The sequence below is a fragment of the Myotis brandtii genome, unplaced genomic scaffold, assembly GCF_000412655.1.
Source record: "Myotis brandtii unplaced genomic scaffold, ASM41265v1 scaffold655, whole genome shotgun sequence".
Classification (NCBI taxonomy): Eukaryota; Metazoa; Chordata; class Mammalia; order Chiroptera; family Vespertilionidae; genus Myotis; species Myotis brandtii.
In genome coordinates, this window is record NW_005370542.1 from 746,500 (window position 1) to 766,595 (window position 20,096).

At 49.7% G+C, this 20,096-nt stretch overlaps 2 protein-coding genes across 2 annotated transcripts in view; both read left to right on the forward strand.

The window, feature by feature from the left end:
* Positions 1-4,777, forward strand: part of SHROOM2 (shroom family member 2) — a 44,423-nt gene extending 39,646 nt beyond the window's left edge. Inside the window, 3 exon segments of the mRNA XM_014528826.1 lie at positions 1-268; positions 1,844-2,184; positions 3,348-4,777. The exon segment at positions 1-268 is cut by the window's left edge and continues 1 nt beyond it. Of these exon segments, the coding sequence (XP_014384312.1) occupies positions 1-268; positions 1,844-2,110 (535 nt within the window). The 3' untranslated portion in view covers positions 2,111-2,184; positions 3,348-4,777.
* The window catches only part of CLDN34 (claudin 34), a 27,934-nt gene extending 18,928 nt beyond the window's left edge, over positions 1-9,006 (forward strand). The window contains exon 2 of the mRNA XM_005880827.2: positions 8,159-9,006. Coding sequence (XP_005880889.1) covers positions 8,178-8,822 — 645 coding nt within the window. The 5' untranslated portion in view covers positions 8,159-8,177 and the 3' untranslated portion in view covers positions 8,823-9,006. The remainder of the gene's footprint in view (positions 1-8,158) is intronic.
* The last annotated feature ends 11,090 nt before the right edge of the window (positions 9,007-20,096 follow it).

The window sequence follows — 20,096 nt, forward strand, 5'->3', positions numbered from 1 at the left end:
GCTCATCGACAGCATCGGCCGCAAGCTGCAGGTGCTGCGGGGCGCGCGGGAGAGCCTGCTGGAGGACATCCAGGCCAACAGCGCCCTTGGGGACGAGGTGGAGGCCATCGTCAAGGACGTGTGCAAGCCGAACGAGTTCGACAAGTTCCGCATGTTCATCGGGGACCTGGACAAGGTGGTGAACCTCCTGCTGTCCCTGTCGGGGCGTCTGGCCCGCGTGGAAAATGCCCTCAACAACTTGGACGACAGCGCTTCTCCTGGCGATCGGGTATGTAGGACGCATGCGACCTGGAAATCTGGGGGCTGGGGGCTGGGGGAGGACCTGAGAGGAGGTGCTCCTTGGGGAGTTGAGTGAATGCCTCGAAGGCTCACACAGCGCCTGTCCACCTCATGCTGCAAGATGCTATTGAGTGCGGAGGGCGCTCTCCTCGTGTAACGGAGGAATGGCGTGGCCCTCCTGGGGACCAGGCTGCACCGCGCCCAGCATCCCGAGGCGCCTTAGAGAGGTGCGGAGCGGGTGGGCCGTTACCCCTCAGCTGTGCATGACTGAGGCAGCTCCCCCTCCTCATTCTTTTTTTTCTTTTTAAATTTATTTATTCTTTTAAAACCCTCACCCGAGGATATTTTTCCATTGATTTTTAGGGAGAGTGGAAGAGAGAGGGAAAGACAGAGAGAAACATTGATGTGAGAGAAACACATCGATTGGTTGCCTCCTGGACGAGCCCTGACCAGGGCCCGGGCCGGGGAGGAGCCTGCAACCGAGGTACGTGCCCTTGACTGGAATTGAACCCGGACTCTTTGGTCTGCAGGCCGACGCTCTATCCAGTGAGCCACACCGGCTAGGGCTCCCCTCCCCTCATCCGACGCCGCTCAGTGGCCAGGTCTCAGCGTAGCCGGTGGTGGGTGAGAACCTCTTGTCAGGCATGGGGAAGCCCAGGCTTTCAGAGGCAGACACGCTGATGCGGTAAAAGGCGTGGCGCCAGGTTGTAGAAGGCGCCTTCATGTTTCCACGTAGAAAATGAGCACTCGAACAGAGACGGGGGTCCTGCCCCCATCTCAGCAGCTTTGAGCCCGACTGCTTTGAGCCTGAACCGAATTTATAGAATCGGTTATGATCTGCTTCCCTTTCGGTTTGGAACCCACTGGCTTTGCCTCGCCTCTTTCCACCTGAGTGCATGGTGGCTTTGTTTGGCAAGCGCCTGGGGCCATGGTGCCCCAGCGAGGTGGGTGAGGTGCACTGGCACGGGGTGGGCGCTTCCCCAAGCCGCACACTAGGAGCAGGCTGTTTGCAGCTGCGTTAAGCTCAGTTCCTCATCTCTGAGCTCTTCTGTGTGTCGGCGTTTGTGCAAAGTGCAGCCTCACCCCGCATGCCCCACACTGGGGATCGAGCCTGCAACCCGGGCATGTGCCCTGACCGGGAATCAAACCGTGAGCTCCTGGTTCATGGGGTCAACGCTCAACCACTAAGCCATGATGGCTGGGCCTTGGCACCTTTAGAGCATCCCGGCATTCTGTCGCTTTCAGTCCCTTGGTCACGCTGGGGTCACCTTGGCTGCCTCTGTTAGCAGTCCAGGCCCATGCGTGGCACTGGAGGTGGGAGATGCCCTCGCACCGACGGGGGTGGGGGGTGCCACAGCCACGAGTGCTTGCGCCCACACTCTCAGGACTCAGTGCTGTCCTATCAGGGCTGCATCGCTTCCGCGCCCACAACCCGGGCATGTGCCCTGACTGGGAATCTAACCGTGACCTCCTGGTTCATGGGGTCAATGCTCAACCACTAAGCCATGCTGACTGGGCCTTGGTACCTTTTGAGTATCCCAGAATTCTGTCTCTCTCTCCACAGCAATCACTGCTTGAGAAGCAGCGGGTCCTCGTTCAGCAGCACGAGGACGCCAAGGAGCTCAAGGAGAACCTGGACCGCCGGGAGCGCGTGGTGTTCGACATCCTGGCCAGCTACCTGAGCGACGAGAGCCTGGCCGACTACGAGTACTTCGTCAAGATGAAGTCGGCCCTCATCATCGAGCAGCGGGAGCTGGAGGACAAGATCCACCTGGGCGAGGAGCAGCTCAAGTGCCTGGTGGACAGCCTGCAGCCCGAGAGGAGCAAATGAGCGGCCTCCTGGGGGCGGAGCCGGCCTGCGCACCGCCCCGGGCAGTGGACCCCAGCCTGGATGGATGTCCCGTAGTGAGAACCCTCTTGTAGCGATGTGGCTGTTAGAAAAGCGATAACTCGTGTTTGTCTGGGGTGATGCATTGGGCGTCTAGTTTCCCTGTGGATGCTGAGCAGAGTGGCTCCCCGTGGGGTGTTGTCCTTTACAAGGAGCCCCACGGGGCACGGGCCCTGGTGGCTGGCGAGCTTCTGCCACGGAGACCGCAGGCTCTGTCCCGTGCTGCACGCAAGGGCCCCTTGGCGGCGGTCGCTCTGGCTTCCTGTGTCTTCCGCTGCCAAACCAGCCGCTTGGGCAGCGCTCAGCGAGTCCCCAGAGTGCACAGGAGGGGCCACCTGGCGCACGTCTTCTCTTGTGATCCACGAGGGGTGTGGCCTGCCACGTTTTATGCGTGTCCGTCCCATGCTGTTAGCGTTCACTGTCTTTCATATAATGTGCTCTCTGACCCAGCACAGACCTGTGATGATGATGGCGGTGATAATTTATTAACATAGTAGTTTCCAAGTGGTTAGAAACCAACTGTGAAATGCATAGCCTGTGTGTTAGGTCGCTCATTCTAAAAGTGCCACTGGAGTCGTGTGCATGCCTTCAAACCCATGCACCAAGTGGACAGCTTCAGTCCATCCCACCCTGCGGCGCTGGTCAGGCGAGTTCCTGCAAGGTGAAATGCCTGGTAAAAGGTGTGTGTGGTAGTCCTGTGCTTGCTAGGTGTTTCTCGAGACCAGTGGATGGTTCCTAAATTACTTTCTCCCCAGAGCATTTGTGTCGTGCGCATATGGTCATTAACGGTAATTGGCCACTTTTCTCTTTTTGCCTCTTTCAACCTGTCAGCATGCCCTGAAGGCCCATTCCGTTTCCTAGAAACCAACTGTGAAATGCATAGCCTGTGTGTTGGGTCGCTCATTCTAAAAGCGCCGCTTGAGTCGTGTGCATGCCTTCAAAGCCGCGCACCGAGCGGACAGCTTCAGTCCGTCCCACCCGGCGGCGCGGGTCAGGCGTGTTCCCGCAACGTGAAACGCCTGGTAAAAGGTGCGTGCGGTAGTCCTGTGCTTGCTAGGTGTTTCTCGAGACCAGTGGATGGTTCCTAAATTACTTTCTCCCCAGAGCATTTGTGTCGTGCGCATATGGTCATTAACGGTAATTGGCCACTTTTCTCTTTTTGCCTCTTTCAACCTGTCAGCATGCCCTGAAGGCCCATTCCGTTTCCTAAGAGCCCGCCTCCGGACTTCCGGGGGTCCTTCTGCAACTTTGCCACAGAGTTGACGGATCCCGGGCCCTTTTTATTGGTTGACATTGCAAGATTCTGAAGAGTCTATTCACTTAAAAAACAAACACTGTCACGGTGTCAATTTGCAGTTGACAAGTCAGGCTGGGAGAAATGGTTTGCAAATCACATATGTGACAAAGGAATCATCTCCAGAATATATAAAGAACTCTGTACAATGCAACCGCAAGAAAACCAACAGCCCAGCTGGGGGGGCAAAAGATTTCACCAAAGAGGACATATGCGTGGCAAGTAAGCGTAGGAGAAAGATGGTCAACCGCCAATGGCTGGGTGGTAACTTATTTTTACCTAAATCACTGTGGAGCCAGAATGTTTCTTCTCAGATGCTCAGCTGATGCAGCGCGTGCTTACTGGTGGGGAACCCCTTGGATGAGTTCATGTCAGGGTAGCGTGGGCACTTGTTGGATGGAGGGGTTATTTGAATCCCGTTTCCCCTTATTCCCTATAATAGAAGTTTTCCAGCGGGTGGGGAGACCTCTCTGTCAGCAGTGACTGCCACCTAACCAAACCACACACCCACCAGTGTCTTAGGACCACGGTCCATGCTTCCTGAGCCGGAGGCGGCTAGCCAGGCTCCCGGGCCGCGGTGAAGGGTCCGCACGGGCCAGCTTCAGGCGCGCAGGCGTCACCGCTCTTTTTGGCCACTTTCCAGGCGTGTTCACTGCTGTTAGTTAAGCTGTGACGTGGGAATCCTAGCACTTGCGGTGAAAAGTCACGTCGGAGGAGGTCCAGCTGGCTGCTCGCGGACCCCCGTGGTCCTCCCTCGGGGGGACCACAGCCATTCCGTGTGTTTGCTTTTTAATTTAGACAAAGCTTTTACCTGTGATGCTTGCCCCTCCGATACAGTGTTGTGGCCGTTGTGATGCTATGTATGTAAATGTGAATCTAGAAAGTGTTGTGTCTGTGCCGGCCTTTTGATGTCTTTGAGGACTTCCTTCTCTGTGGGAATATGTAGTGCAATTCCCCTTTTAGCGAAGCCCCTGTGCCCACACCGTCCTGTCCAGTCCCCGCCTGCCTCCTCAGTGTCTGCTTGGCGGGACCCAAAGATCCAGGCGTCCGTGTACATACCTTTGTATATAGTGACATCCGTGCAGATCATAACAGTCTGGTGCTAACGTCTGCCCTCTGCGCGGGTGGGGGCTGTCCCGGACGCTCTGGGAAGCTCAGCCGTGGAATCCCCTGAATCTCGCGACTTCAGCCAGGCCATCGCCTGCAGTTCACTGTGGAAATGTGTGCGGATTCATGCTCGATGCTGACCACTTACCTCTCAACAGATCATCCTGCCTGACTTTGATGAAATAAAATAGTGTCTTTGAGTGCATGGAGCCTGTCTTTGATTTACCTATTTTATCACAACTTTTGTTTTCATTCTTTGGGAATCCTCTCCCGGGGATATTTTCCCCATTGATTTGTGGAGAGAGTGCAAGGGGGGGAGGGAGAGAGAGAAACATCGATGTAAGACACATCGATTGGTTGCACCGACTAACAGGGACCGGAAATTGAGCCTGCAACCCAGGTATGTGCCCTGGATAGGGAATCAAACTCATGACCCTTCCGTGCTCAGGCCGATGCTGTAACCACTGAGAAACTGGTCACATGCCCTGACCGGGAATCGAACCCCAACTTCCTGGTTCCTAGGTCCACACTCAACCACTGAGCCACATATTTTTGAAACCTGCTCTTCACTTAACATTGGGAACTTCCCCCCCAATTATTCTTCAGCATAAGGTTGAATTCCTGTGTAATAGTCCACTGTAAGGACACAATGGTTTACTGACTGTGTTCTCTACATGGGGTTATAGGATGATTTCACTTGTCCCGTGGTACCTCAGGTATGAAGTCCATTCGGTGTGTTCCTGTGCGCATCCTTGCACATCCCCACTTGCTGGAATAAGTTCCTTATCACAGGAACTAAGCAGAGGTTCCTGCGGAACTTGACTCCCACATAAAATTTGGTCCTAAGTGTGGGCCGGCGGACCCCCCACCCCCATTGGCCTTTTGGCAGCCTCATTCCTCACAGCAGCCCCATCTGACACTCTCCCCCTTAGCCGGCCAGCTTCTCCCAGTCAGGAGTGACCTTCACCTTCCACTGGATCTCGCTCATGGACGCCACGTTCACGATGCTGTCACCCAAGGTGCAGCGGGAAGGTCATTGCCCGCAGCTCCAGGGTCTTTCCTAATGTGCTGGCTATCATTGGGCTTTCATAGCAACCTCGCCCGTGCGGGGCCACTGCTGCTGACGCCTGCTCGGATGTATTCTCATTGCTGTTTGTTTATTTATTTGAATCCTCACCCGAGGATACTATTCCATTGATTTTAGAGAGAGTGGAAGAGAGAGGGAAAGACAGAGAGAAACATCGATGTGAGAGAAACACATCAATTGGTTGCCTCCTGCATGAGCCGCGACCAGGGACTGGGCTGGGGAGGAGCCTACAACCAAGTATGTGCCCTTGACAGGAATCGAACCCGGGACACTTCGGTCCGCAGGCCAACGCTCTATGCACTGAGCCACGCTATCCAGTGTCATTGCTGTTTGCACGGTCATTTCTTCCGGGTGGTGTGGGAGACCATTTCTGGAGGACAGGAGAGGGAGGGGTTAGGACACCCGGCTGCTGTCAAGTAAACCTTGAGGACTCCATGGTCTGAGCCCAACCCACCCAGGAAGCAGGTAGGGAGGGTGCCTGATGAGAAACAGAGAAAGCCTGGTGGTCAGTGAAGATTGGATGCTGCCATGTGTTCCGCACCCGGCAACAGAACCCTGCTGGTCAGGACAATGGGGGTGGAATGTGGCCGTGAACTGGAGGCTGAGGAGAGGGCTTAGAGTCGTGTGCCAGGCCCTCGTGTGGCTGAGGCCCCTGTGGCCGGTCCCGCATAGCCAGGAGCCGGCTGGAGGACGCCCAGTGGAGCCGGAGGACGCCCAGAGGAGCCGTGTGTGTGTCAGCAGCGCTGCCTGACCTGTTAGTCGCCGTTCCTAGACACTCACTCCCTTGGAGACACATCCCTGGTCAGTGGGGCCCAGCCTGTTTGTATTAATTTGCGGGGGTAAAGTGGGTATAACTAAACAATTATCATGTCACTGTCAGGATTGCCCAATGAGGAACACACAAGGCCAAAAGGGGTGAGGGATCATGAATGTGTTGGGTCACCTGGAGACCACATGGGCTGAGCCCCAAATGGCACCAGCCCCAGTGACGGGCAATCAGAGGGTTTAAAGGGTCCGTGTCCTGGGAAGGTCCAGATGAGAAAGATAATGGTCTTACCAGTGGATGTGGTCTTACCAGTGGGATGTGGTCTTACACGTGGGATGTGGTCTAAGCGGGAGGGAAGGCCTGTTGTGAAGTGTCCTAAAGGGCAGATCCCAGGGGACAGGTATCAATCCAATGATTTGATCAGACTGAACAGTCACCTTTTTTAAGCGTACAGTGCAGTGTCACTAGGCACCTTCACAATGTTGTGCTACCATCACCATCATCATCTCCAGAACTTTTTCACCTCCACAAAGGGAAACTGTGCCATTGACCACTACATCCTCACTGCTCCCCAGCCCCTGGCACCCACGGTTGCTTTCTTTTGCTGAGTGTGGCTGCTCTAGGGACCACATAGAGGTGAAATGGTGCATGTTTGTCTGTGTAGCTGGCTCGTTTCACTCGGTAGAATGTCTTCAAGGATGGATGCTATCCCATGGTATGGGCGGCCCACATGCTGACTGTGCACACACCCACGATGAACATTGGGGTGTTTCCACCTCTTGGCTGTGGTGAATAACACTGCTATGAACATGGGGATGCAACTATCTGCTAGCGTCCCTCCTTTACCCTTGGTCGGGGTATTAATCCAGAGGTGGCATTGCTGAATCTTGGGAGCATGCAAAGATATATATTTTTATTGATTTCAGAGAGGAAGGGAGGGGGGGGAGAGAGATAGAAACCTCAATGATGAGAGAGAATCATGGATCTGTTGCCTCCTGCACGCCTCACACTGGGGATCAACCCCACAACCCGGGTATGTGCCCTGACTAGGAATCGAACCCTGACCTGGGCTATAGCCCATCTTAATTGTATCTTTCAACAAATGTCCAGAAGTGGAACTGCCTGTTTGAAAGTTTGTACATATTTTGATTGACTTTAGACAGAGAGAGGGAGAGAGAAACATCGATTTGCTGTTCCACTGACTGATGCATTCATTGGTTGATTCTTGTATGTGCCCTGAGCAGGGATTGAGGCCGGCAACCTTGGCCTATTGGGAAGACGCTCTAACCCAGTGGTTCTCAACCTGTGGGTCGCGACCCCTTTGGCGGTCGAACGACCCTTTCACAGGGGTCGCCTAAGACCATCCTGCAGATCAGATATTTTCATTACGATTCATAACAGTAGCAACATAACAGTTATGAAGTAGCAACGACAATAATTTTATGGTTGGGTCACAACATGAGGAACTGTATTTAAAGGGCCAGAAGGTTGAGAACCACTGGCCCTTTAAATACAGATGAGAGTCTAACCACTTAGCGAACCCTGCCAGGGTGAAAGTCTGTATATTTGAAGGCTTTCAGTAAATGTTGCCCAAGGACCCTTTGCCAGCTGAGCATAGGGGTCAAGTGTCTCCATTCTGGAATATGGCATCTCCCTCTCCAATATAGTGCCGCTCACGCTCAGGGGGCGGTTCCAGGCCGTGGGTCCCACCTCATGACGCCCTCTATTGGTTTGCAGATCCCCTGGATACACGGCCATGGCCATGTTTAAAAACGCCAATTGCCAGGCAGCGAGTTTCTCCCTCAACACTCTGGGATGGATCTTATCCATGACCTGCATGGGCCTGGCCGAGTGGCGGGTGTGGCACATGGAGAGCAGCTCCGCCCCCTCCCGGGGGCTGGCCTGCATTGGGATGTGGAAGGTCTGCACTTACCAGCCCAACAGCCTCCACAGCAGAAACATAGAGTGTCACCGCTACACCTACAGTGACACCTACCTGCCGCTCGATATCCGCATCGCTCAGAACCTGCTGCTGGCCGCCAGCCTCCTCGGGGTCCTGGGGAAAGTGCTCATGGTCATGGGCCTGCGGAGAGTGTACGCGGGACAGCTTCAGAAGGACACCACCTGCAATCTGTTCTTCGCTTCCGGAGTCCTGAGCGTCGTAGCGGGTGCATTTATCTTCACTGCTGTGATCTGGAACCACCACTCCGTGATGAATGAAGAGGGCATACACTTCCCACCATCCTTCCAGATTCCCTTCAGGCCGGACCGGCAGGAGATGGGCAGCACCGTGCCCGTGGCGGTTCTGGCTGCCTTCCTCATGCTGTTGAGTGGGCTGCTTACCATCTCTTTCCAGCTGCCCCCCAACATCCACGTGTACCCCGAAGTCTCACAAGTGTGAAATTCCCGGTTGCATAGCTGTGCAAATCCATGAGACCCGCTTATGGGGGTGAAGTGTTATCAGGATGCTCTATGAAATAGTTCCAAGGCAAAGTTCATTCTGAGCAGAAAGTGGCCTTTTGCTTCTATGTCCAAATTGGGCTCATTGATTGGTTAAGGAACTTTCATTAAAAAAAATTCCAAAAAAACCCCCACTGTCCAGCTGTCTTACTGAATCTGGATTTTAATTATTATTGGGTAAGTAATCAATGCTAGACACCTACTGTGTGGAAACGAGAGTTGCTGGGATTCTCACGGCTCCCTCTCAAACGCCCACTAAAAACAACCGGCCTGACCTTCCACGGCATGGCCCTAAGACCTCTCCACCACATGCAGGTCCCCACATGTGCAAGAGCAGAACAGCGGAAGGAATCCCCCTTCCACTATCAGACTCAACAGTTACCGCGGTTTCCATATTCGCTTTCTCTCTCCTTCCTTCCCTTCATTTCATCTATTTTTCTTTCTCCAAAGAAGTTAAATGCAAACCCCAGACTTCATGTTCCTTCAGCCCTATGCACTTCAAAATTATTCTCTAAAAAAAGGACATTTCCTTGCCTAATCATAGTATACCTTTAAAGTTAACAACTATTTCTTATGAACATCAAATACCAAAATTTTTAAATGCTTCAAAAATAATTCTACACTTTTATTTATTTATTCGTTATTGCATTGGATGTTCACTCTGCCTCTTAAGTCTTAATTATTTTTTTAAGAGGGAGGAATTCTCTTTTAAAAAAATTTTTTTTCATTGATTTCAGAGTAGAAGGGAGAGGGAGAGATAGACCCATCGATGTTGAGAGACAATCATTGATTGGCTGATTCTTACACATCCACGCTGGGATCAAGCCCCCAGTCAGGAATCAAACCGTGATCGCCTGGTTCCTAGGTCCACGCTCAACCACTGAGCCACCCGGCTAGGCTGAAATGAGCTTCTTCTCAAAGAATATTTAAGTCTCTGAGAGCACAGAGACTTGAGTCTATCAGCAATGTAAATATGTGTCCAAAGTCATTGCCTGTGGACCCTAGAATGTTCAATGGAACCTTTGCCTCTGGGCTTTGAATCCGATCTGTGGGCCATGGATTCTTCCCTCTTCCCTCTGACAGAGCAAGTGTAAAGTGGTGGAAGCCTTCTTTAGGAAATGTTCCCTTCACTGCCTGCCATGATTTGCACATCGTCCTTAGAACTGGGAGGAAGTCACAGCCTCTGCATTGAGTTAGAGACCCTGACTCCCTTCCCAGGGGCTTGAAAGGAGCCTCTGCCTCCCCTGGGATGTTCAGGGCTGGCCTTGGGCCGAGTCTGACCCATTCTCCATGCAGGTCTGGGATGGCTGGGAAATGGCTCCTAGGGAAACATCTGTGGTCGGTCTCATTTTTTACAAAAGTACATATTCATTGATTTTATAGAGAGGAAGGGAGAGGGATAGAGAGTTAGAAACATCTATGAGAGAGAAACACTGATCAGCTGCCTCCTGCATGCTCCCTACTGGGGATGGAGCCCGCAACCAAGGTACATGCCCTTGACCAGAATCAAACCCGGGACCCTTCAGTCCGTGGGGCGACGCTCTATCCACTGAGCCCGGTTTGAAAGAGGATGTGTGTTATTTAAGTGAGTCAATCCTCTGGTTATTTGAAAAAAGAAGCTCTTGGGAGACATGCTTCTGATGAGGACCCTGATACTGGAACCTGATACCCTGCGGAGGGCGGTGCCCCTGCCTCCTGCTGGTCACTCGGGGGAATGACGGAATCGCTGGGGCTGAGGAAAGAGGTCTCTTGACCCCTCTTGGCCTTCACTGTCAACAGAGAGCAAGCAGACAGGTCATGAGGTTCAGACACAGAAGGTGAGGCGGCCACCGGGCGGGGTCTCCTCTGGGACAGCGGGTAAAGGAGTTCCAAGCCCCTGTCAAGGGCTCTTTGGAATGACTGTTTAAGGGACTCACTTTATTATTTTTTCACAGGAATAAGGCAAGAGAACGTGTCCTGCGCATTTCCCGCGGGTGCAGCACCGCGAGGGCGCCTGAGGGCGGTGGCATTTCTCTCCTCCTTCTCCTCCCTGGGAATCCTCCAAGGTGCCCAGGAGCCAGAGGCTGCCCTGTGGCCTTTGGCTTGGTGCCAGCGTGGGACAGTGCCAGGCCCTTTGCTGGGGGCACCAGGCAGGGAGGAGTCCCTGGTGACAGCACTGGCAGAGGGAGGCCGAGCAGAGGCAGAGCCTGGGTCACAGCGTGCACTCCCGGACACCAGCAGGGGCGGTCACATCTCCCACCCCGCCCCGCGAGCTGTGTTTCCTGCTCAGGAGTGGCTTTGCCCTTTCTCTTCCTCGTTCTCCCTGTTTGCCATCCCCCGTGGGCCCTTCCTTCTCCTCCCTGCCCACCTCCATCCCCGGGTCATGTGTCCCATGGAGACAGTAAATGTGCAACTGGAGGCAGTCGGGTGCCGGCCACATTTAAGGTAGAGGAGAGGGGGAGGGGAGGGGAGCTCTGCAAGTGAAACAGAACAGAGGTGCTCCACAGGACCCAGGTCAGCTTCCCCCCACCGTCCTGGGCCGAGGACCGTTCAGCGAGGCCGCCCCGTGGCCTGGCCCTGGCTCCCATCACGGCACACTTTCTCCCCATCATGGTGGCCCTTCCTCCAGGCTTTCTACTTAAGACTCTGATGAATTACAGTGACTATCTGGTCTAAGACCTCAAAAAGGACATTTCTGTTGTAGAAAGACTTCAACTCTTTTTTTAAAATATATTTTTACTAGAGGCCCGGTGCACAAAATTCATGCACAGGGGTGGGGGTGGGTCCCTCAGCTCAACCTGCACCCTCTCCAATGCGGGAGCCCTCAGGGGATGTCCTACTGTAGGGCATGTGCCCTTGACCAGAATAGAAACCAGGACACTTCAGTATCCAGGCCAATGCTCTATACCCGTGATTGGCAAACTGTGGCTCGCGAGCTACATGCGGCTCTTTTGTGGTTCTCTGCTGTCTGCGGGGCCTGTTTGGCCACTCCCGGGTCGCTGCAGACGACGGCCAAGCGGGCCCTACTGTGCGCGATCTGAGGGGCCTGCTTGGCCAATCCCAGGTCTCAGCAGGAAACTGCCAAAAGGGCCCTACTGTGCACGGTCTGTGGGGCTGCTTGTCCGCTCCCGATTCGTCGTGGCAACGTCCAAGCAGGCCCTGCTCTCAGCGGCCACGCCCAGGACTAGAGGACTCCAGCGGGGCTGAGAGGACAGGGTGCCCCCATCTTGTGGCTATGGGCATCACCATCTTTGTGTTGGAGTGATGTTTAATTTGCATATTACTCTTTTATTAGGATGGTTTTCAGGGAGGAAGGGAGAAGGAGAGAGAGAAACATCAATGATGACAGAGAATCATGGATCGGCTGCCACCTGCATGCCCCACACTGGGGATGGAGCCCACAACCCAGGCATGTGTCCTGAGCAGGAATCAAACCGTGACCTTCTGGTTCCTAGGTCCATGCTCAACCACTGAGCCACATATTTTTGAAACCTGCTTTTTACTTAACATTGGGAACTTACCTCCCCCCACCAATTATTTTTCAGCATAAGGTTGAATTTCTGTGTAATAGTCCACTGTAAGGACACAATGGTTTACTGAATGTGTTCTCTACATGGGGTTATGGGATGATTTCACTTGTCCCGTGGTACCTCAGGTATGAAGTCCATTCGGTGTGTTCCTGTGCGCATCCTTGCACACATCCCCACGTGCTGGAATAAGTTCCTTCTCACAGGAACTAAGCAGAGGTTCCTGCAGAACTTGACTCCCACATAAAATTTGGTCTTAACTATGGATTTATTGGGGGGGGGGGAGCAGCCCATCACTTTATTTAATGCTTTTATTTGCTCGTGAACAGGTAAACGGTCATCAGTGGTCTTACAGGAGTAATGAACCCAGGCCATGTTCCTGCCTTTCTTCCATCCTTCCTTCCTACATTCTCTTCGTCCTTCTTTCCTTCTTTCCTTTCTTCCTTCCTATATTCTTTCCTTCCTCCCTTCTCTCCTTCCTTCCATCCTTTCATCCATCCATCTTTCCTTCCTTCCATCCTTTCTTTCTTTTCCTTCCTACCATCCATCATCCCTTCCTTTCTCCCTTTCTTCCTACCTTCATTTCTTCCTTCCTAACTTCTCTCCTTTCTTTCCTTCTTGCTTTGTTTCTTCCTTCTTTCCTTCCTACCTTTCATGCATCCATCCATCTGTCCTTCCTTGATTCCTTCCATCAATCCATCCTTCCTTCCATCAATCCATCCTTCCCTCCTTCCATCAATCCATCCTTCCTTCCTTCCTTTCATCCTTCCTTCTGTTCATCCTTCCTTTGTTCCTTCCTTCCTTCATTCCTCCTTTCCTTCCTTCCATCCATTCTTCCTTTCTTTCTTTCATCCTTCCTTTCTTCTATCCATCCATCCTTCCTTCCTTGAATCCTTCTTTCTTTTCTTACTTTCTTTCTCCCTTTCTTCCTTCATTTCTTCCTTCTTTCTTTCCTCCCTTTCTTTCTTGCTTTGTTTCTTCCTTCCTGCCTGCCATCTATCCATCCTTCCTTCCATCCTTCCTTCCTTCCTTCCTTCCTTCCTTCCTTCCTTCCTTCCTTTCTTCCTTCCATCCATCACTCCTCTTTCTTTCTTCTTTCTTTCTTTCTTTCTTTCTTTCTTTCTTTCTTTCTTTCTTTCTTTCTTTCTTTCTTTCTTTCTTTCTTTCTCTTTCTTTCTTTCTCCTTTTTCCTTCTTTCCTTCCTTCCTTTTTTCCCTCCTTCCATCCTTCCTTCCTTTTTTCCCTCCTTCCATCCTTCCTTCCTTTTTTCCCTCCTTCCATCCTTCCTTCCTTCCATCCATCATTCCTTCTTTCCATTCATCCATCATTCCCTTTTTTCTTCCATCCTTCCTTCCTTGCTTCCTTCCTTCCTTTCTCCATCCTTTCTTCCTGCCATCTATCCATTCTTCCTTCCTTCCTACCTTCCTTCCTTCCTTCCTTCTTCACTTTCTTCTTTCCTTCCAACCATCCTTCCTTCCTTTCATCTTTCCTTCCATCTTTCTTTTCAATCCTTCTTTACATCCATCCTTTTCTTTCCATTCTTCCTACCTTCTCTCCTTCCTTCCTTCCTTCCATCCTTCCTTCCTTCTATCCTTCCTTCCTTTCTTGCTTCCTTCCTTCCCTCCCTCCTTTATATCTTCATCCCTTCCTTCCATCCTTTCTTTCTTCCTACTTTTTCTCATTCCTTTATTTCTTCCTTCATTTCTTTCTTCCTGCCATCTATCCATCCTTCCTTCTTTTCTTCCTTCCTTTCTAACTTTTTTCTTCCTTCCTTCCTTTGTTTCTTTCCTTCTTCTTTTCCTTCTTTCTTCCTTCCATCCATCATTCCTTCCTTTATTTCATCCTTCCATCATTCCTTCTATCCTTTCTTCCTTCCTTCCTGTCTTCTCTCCTTTCTTCCTTTCTTGCTATTTTTTCCTTCCTTCCTTCCTTCCATTTTTCCTTCCTTCCTTCCTTCCTTCCTTCCTTCCCTTTATTCCATCCTTCCATCTTTGCATCCTTCCTTCCTTCCATCCTCCCTTCCTTACTTCCATGCATCCTTCCTTCTTTTTTCCCTTTCTTCCTACCTTCATTTCTTCCTTCTATCCTTCCTTCCTACCTTTTCTCCTTCCTTTCTTGTTTGCTTTGTTTCTTCCTTCCATTCATCCTTCTGTCCCTGATTCCTTCTTTCCATCCTTCTTTCCTGCCATCAATCCTTCCTTCCTTCCTTCCACCTTCCCTTCCTTCCTTCCTTCCTTCCATCCATCCTTCCTTCCTTGCATCTGTCCTTCCTTTATCCCTTTCTTTCTTCCTTCTTTCCTTCCTTTCTAGCTTCTCTCCTTTTCTTTCATGCTTTGTTTCTTCCTTGCTTCCTGCCATCTATTCATTCTTCCTTCCTTCCCTCCTTTCCCCCTTTCATCCTTCCTGCCTTCTTTTCTTCCTTCCTTCCATCCATCCATCCTTCATTCCATCCTTTGTCTCTTCCTTCCATCCTTCCTTCCTCCCTCCCTTCCTTCCTTCCATCATTCCTTCCAACCTTTCTTTCTTTCTTTCTTTCTTTCTTTCTTTCTTTTCTTTCTTTCTTCCTTCTACCCTTCTTTCCTCCTTCCTTCCTTCCATCCATCCAATCTTCCTTTCTTCCATCCTTTCTTCCTTCCATCCATCCAACCATTCATCCATCATTCCTTTTTTCTTCCATCCTTCCTTCCTATTTTCCATCCTCCCTTCCTTCCTTCCATCCATCCTTCTTTCCTTTCTTCCTTACTTGCTTCTTTCCATCCATCACACCATCCTTCCTTCCTTCCTTCCTTCCTTCCTTCCTTCCTTCCTTCCTTTATTTCTTCCATCCATCATTCCTTCCTTCCCTCCCTCCATCCTTCCTTCCATCTGTTTTTTTATTTCTCTTCCTTCCACCCCTCTATTCTTCCTTTCTTTTGTTCTTTCTTCCTTCCATCCATCATTCCTTCCTTGCTTCTTCCCATCCTTCACTCCTTCCTTTCTTCTTTCCTTCCTTCCATCCATCCTTCTTTCCATCCCTTTTCTTTCTTTCCCTTCCTTCCTTCCTTCCTTCCTTCCTTCCTTCCTTCCTTCCTTCCTTATATCCTTCCTTCCTTTCATTCTTCCTTCCTTCCATCCATAATTCCTTCCTTCCATCCATCCATCCATTCAACCTTCCTTCCTTCCTTCCTACCTTCTCTCCTGCCTTCCTACCTTGTCTCCTTCCTTCCTTCCATCCATGCATCCATCCTTCCTTCCTTCCTTCTCTCCTTCCTACCTTTTCTCCTTCCTTCCTTCCTTCCTTCCTTCCTTCCTTCCTTCCTTCCTTCCTTCTTTTCTTCTCTCCTTCCTACCTTCTCTCCTTCCTTCTTTCCTTGTTTCCTTCCTCCTCTCCTTCCTTTCTACCTTCTTCACTTTCTTCTTTCCTTCAAACCACCCTTCCTTCCTTCCTTTCTTTCATCATTCATTCCATCTTTCTTTTCTTCCGTCCTTCTTTCCATCCATCCTTTTCTTTCCATTCTTCCTACCTTCTCTCCTTTCTTCCTTCTTTCTGTCCTTCCTTTCTTCCCCTTGTCCTTCCTTCCTTCCTTCCTTCCTTCCTTCCTTCCATGTATCCTTCCTTTCTACCTTCTCTCCTTTCTTCCTTCCATCCTTCCTTCTTGCCCCTTTTCCTTCCTTCCTTCCTTCCTACCTTCTCTCCTTCCTTCCTTGTTTCCTTCCTTTCTTGTTTCCTTCCTTCTCTCCTTTCTTTCTACCTTCTTCACTTTCCTTCAAACCATCCTTCCTTCCTTTCTTTCATCTTTCCATCCATCTTTCTTTTCTTCCTTCCTTCTTTCCATCCATCCTTTTCTTTCCATTCTTCCTACCTTCTCTCCTTTCTTCTTTCTGTCCTTCCTTTCTTCCCCCTGTTCTTCCTTTCTTCCTTCCATCCTTCCAAACTTTCTTTCTTTCATTCGTCCTTCCTTCCTACCTTCTCTCCTTCCTTCCTTTCTTGATTTATTTCTTCCTTCCCACCATTTTTCCTTCCTTCCTTTCGTTTCTCTGTTCTTCCTTTCTTCCATCCTTCCTTTATCCCTTCCTTCCAGCCATCCTTTTTTCTTTCTTTTCATCCTTCCTTCCTTCAATCCTTTCTTCCTACCTTCCATCCTTCCTTTTTCCTTCCTTCCTTCCTTCCTTCCTTCCTTCCTTCCTTCCTTCCTTCCTTCCATCTTTCCATCTTTCCTTCCTCCCTTCTTCCCTCCCATCATTCCTTCCATTTATCCATTCTCTTTCTTTCTTTCTTTCTTTCTTTCTTTCTTTCTTCCTTTCCTTCTTTCTTTCTTTCATCTTCCTTTCTTCCACCCTTCCTTTCCTCCTTCCTTCCATCCATCCATCCAACCATCCTTTCTTCCATCCTTTCTTTCTTCCTTCCATCCATCATTCCTTCCTTCCTTCCTTCCTTCCTTCCTTCCTTCTTTCCATCCATCCATCCATCCATCCATCCATCCATCATTCCTTTTTCTTTCATCTTTCCTTTCTATTTTCTGTCCTCCCTTCTTTCCTTCCATCCATCCTTCTTTCCTTCCTTGCTTCTTCCCATCCATCACACCATTCTTTCTTCTTTCTTTCCTTCCACCCATCCTTCCTTTCTTCCTTCCTTCCTTCCTACCTTCTCTCCTGCCTTCCTACCTTGTCTCCTTCCTTCCTTCCTTCCTTCCTTCCTTCCTTCCTTCCTTCCATCCATGTATCCTTCCTTTCTACCTTCTCTCCTTTCTTCCTTCCATCCTTCCTTCTTGCCCCTTTTCCTTCCTTCCTTCCTTCCTACCTTCTCTCCTTCCTTCCTTGTTTCCTTCCTTTCTTGTTTCCTTCCTTCTCTCCTTTCTTTCTACCTTCTTCACTTTCCTTCAAACCATCCTTCCTTCCTTTCTTTCATCTTTCCATCCATCTTTCTTTTCTTCCTTCCTTCTTTCCATCCATCCTTTTCTTTCCATTCTTCCTACCTTCTCTCCTTTCTTCTTTCTGTCCTTCCTTTCTTCCCCCTGTTCTTCCTTTCTTCCTTCCATCCTTCCAAACTTTCTTTCTTTCATTCTTCCTTCCTTCCTACCTTCTCTCCTTCCTTCCTTTCTTGATTTATTTCTTCCTTTCTTCCCACCATCTTTCCTTCCTTCCTTTCTTTTCTCTGTTCTTCCTTTCTTCCATCCTTCCTTTATCCCTTCCTTCCAGCCATCCTTCTTTCCTTCTTTCCATTCTTCCTTACTTCAATCCTTTTTTCTTACCTTCCATCCTTCCTTTTTTCTTCCTTCCCTTCTTCCTTCCTTCCTTCCTTCCTTCCTTCTTCCCTCCCATCCTTCCTTCCATTCATCCATTCTTCCTACTTTTCTTTCTTTCTTTCTTTCTTTCTTTTTTTCTTTCTTTCTTTCTTTCTCCCTTCCTTTCTTTCTTTCTTTTCCTTCATTCCTTCTATCATTCCTTTCTTTCATTCTTCCTTCCTTCCATCCATCATTCCTTCCTTGCTTCTTCCCATCCATCATTCCTTCCTTTCTTCTTTCCTTCCCTCCCTCCATCCTTCCTTCCATCCCTTTTCTTTCTTTCTCTTCCTTCCTTCCTTCCTTCCTTCCTTCCTTCCTTCCTTCCTCCATGCTTCCTTCCTTCCCTCCATCTATCAATCCTTCCTGCCATCCTTCCTTTATCCCATCCATGACTCTTTCCTTCCCTCTTTCTTTCTTTCTTTCTTTCTTTCTTTCTTTCTTTCTTTCTTTCTTTCTTTCTTTCTTTCTTTCTTTCTTTTCCTTTCTAGAATTTTCTACATTGCAAAAGTTGCCATCAGGGTTAAGAGACTGTGAGGTTCATTGAGTGTCTTCATAAATGGGAGAATTGAGTGTCTTCATAAATGAGAGAATTGTGGGATATGAAGGCATTCCAGGCAGGGAACAGAAGCTGCAAAGGCCTTGAAGCAGAACTGTGGTTGGCATGCCCAGAGAAGAGCAAGGAGGCCAGGGCTGAAGGACCATCAGCAGGAGAGAGGGCCAGGGAAGAGATCCAAGAGGAGGCAGAGAAGGCCTTAAAGGTCCTGTAAGAATTTTGACTTTAGGCTAAGTGTGATGGGAAACCATTAAGAAGTCCTGAGACAGAGAATGTGATCTGACTTACATATCTTTCTTATTACTTTTCTGACATTTTTGTTGGATATTCTGCTTGTGCATACATAAAAGACTAATGACTTTGCCAACCACTGCTCTATACTGAGCCAAACCAGCCAGGGCAAGACTTCAACTCTTGAAGACCTGTTCCGTGACTCTGGCCCTTTAAGGAGACTATTGTCACAGGCCTGCAGACCAGCCCTGGGAGCCATGGAAACATAAGAATGTTTGGTTTCCTTATCTCTGTTACAGCTTGGCAGTGGCTGCCATTTGTACCTCTGAGACGTTCTCCTCCTGCCTTTTTGTATTGGTTGGGTAATCATTGCACTTTATTCTTCACCCTGGTTAAGAAAGCCCTGAGATTTATTGGGGGGGGGGGCAGCCCATCACTTTATTTAATGCTTTTATTTGCTCGTGAACAGGTAAACGGTCATCAGTGGTCTTACAGGAGAGATGAACCCAGGCCACGTTCCTTCCTTCCTTCTTTCCTTCCTTCCTTCCTTCCTTCCTTCCTTCCTTCCTTCCTTCTCTCCTTCCTTCTTTTCTTTCTTCCTTTCTACTTTCTTCCTTTTCTTTCTTCCTTCCTTCCTCCATTCTTTCCTTCCTTCCTACATTCTTTCCATCTTTCCTACCTTCTCCCTTCCTTCCTTCCTTCCTTCCTTCCTTCCTTCCTTCCTTCCTTCCTTCCTTCCTTTTCTTTTCTTCCAATGATCCCCCTTCCTTTCTTCCTTCCTTTCTTCCTTTCATCTTTCCTTCCTTTCTTTCTTCCTTCCTTCCTTCCTTCCTTCCTTCCTTCCTTCCTTCCTTCCATCCTTTCATTCTTCCCTCATTCCTTCCTACCTTCTCTCCTTTCTTTCTTCCTTTTTTCCTTTCTTCCTTCCAGACATCCTTCTTTTCTTCTATCCTTTTTTCCTTGCTTCATCCTTTTTTCTACCTTCCTTCCTTCCATCCTTCCTTCCATCTTTCCTTCCTTCCTTCCACCAATCCATCCTTCCTTCCTTCTATCCTTCCTTCCTTCCATCCTTCTTTCCTTTTTCCATCCATCCTTCCTTTCTTCTTTCCATTCATCCTTCCTTCCTTGCCTGCATCCTTCCTTCCTTCCTTCTTTTCATCATTCCTTCCTTCCATCCATCCTTCCTTTCTTTCTCTTCTTTCCTCCTTCCTTCTCTCCATCCATCCATCATTCCTTCCTTTCTTTCAACCTTCCTTTCATCCTTCCCTCCTTCCTTTCTTCCTTTTTTTTGCTTCCTTCCTTCCTTTTTTATAATATTTGTCTTTTTAAAAATATGTTTTTCTTGATTTTAGAGAGAGAGGAAGGGAGAGGGAGACAGAGAAACATCAATGATGAGAGAGCAACATTGATTGACTGCCTCCTACATGCCACCTATTGGGGATTGAGCCCGCAACCCAGGCATGTCCCTGACTATGAACCTCCTGGTTCTTAGGTCAATGCTCAATCAGTGAGTCACACTGGCCTGTCTGAATTCCATCCCTTTTCAAGGCTGAGTAATATTCCACTGCGTGGATAGACCACGTATTGTCTATGCACTCATCCGAAATGAACATTGGGTTGTTTCCACCTCTTAGCTATTGTGAATAACGTTGCTATGAGCA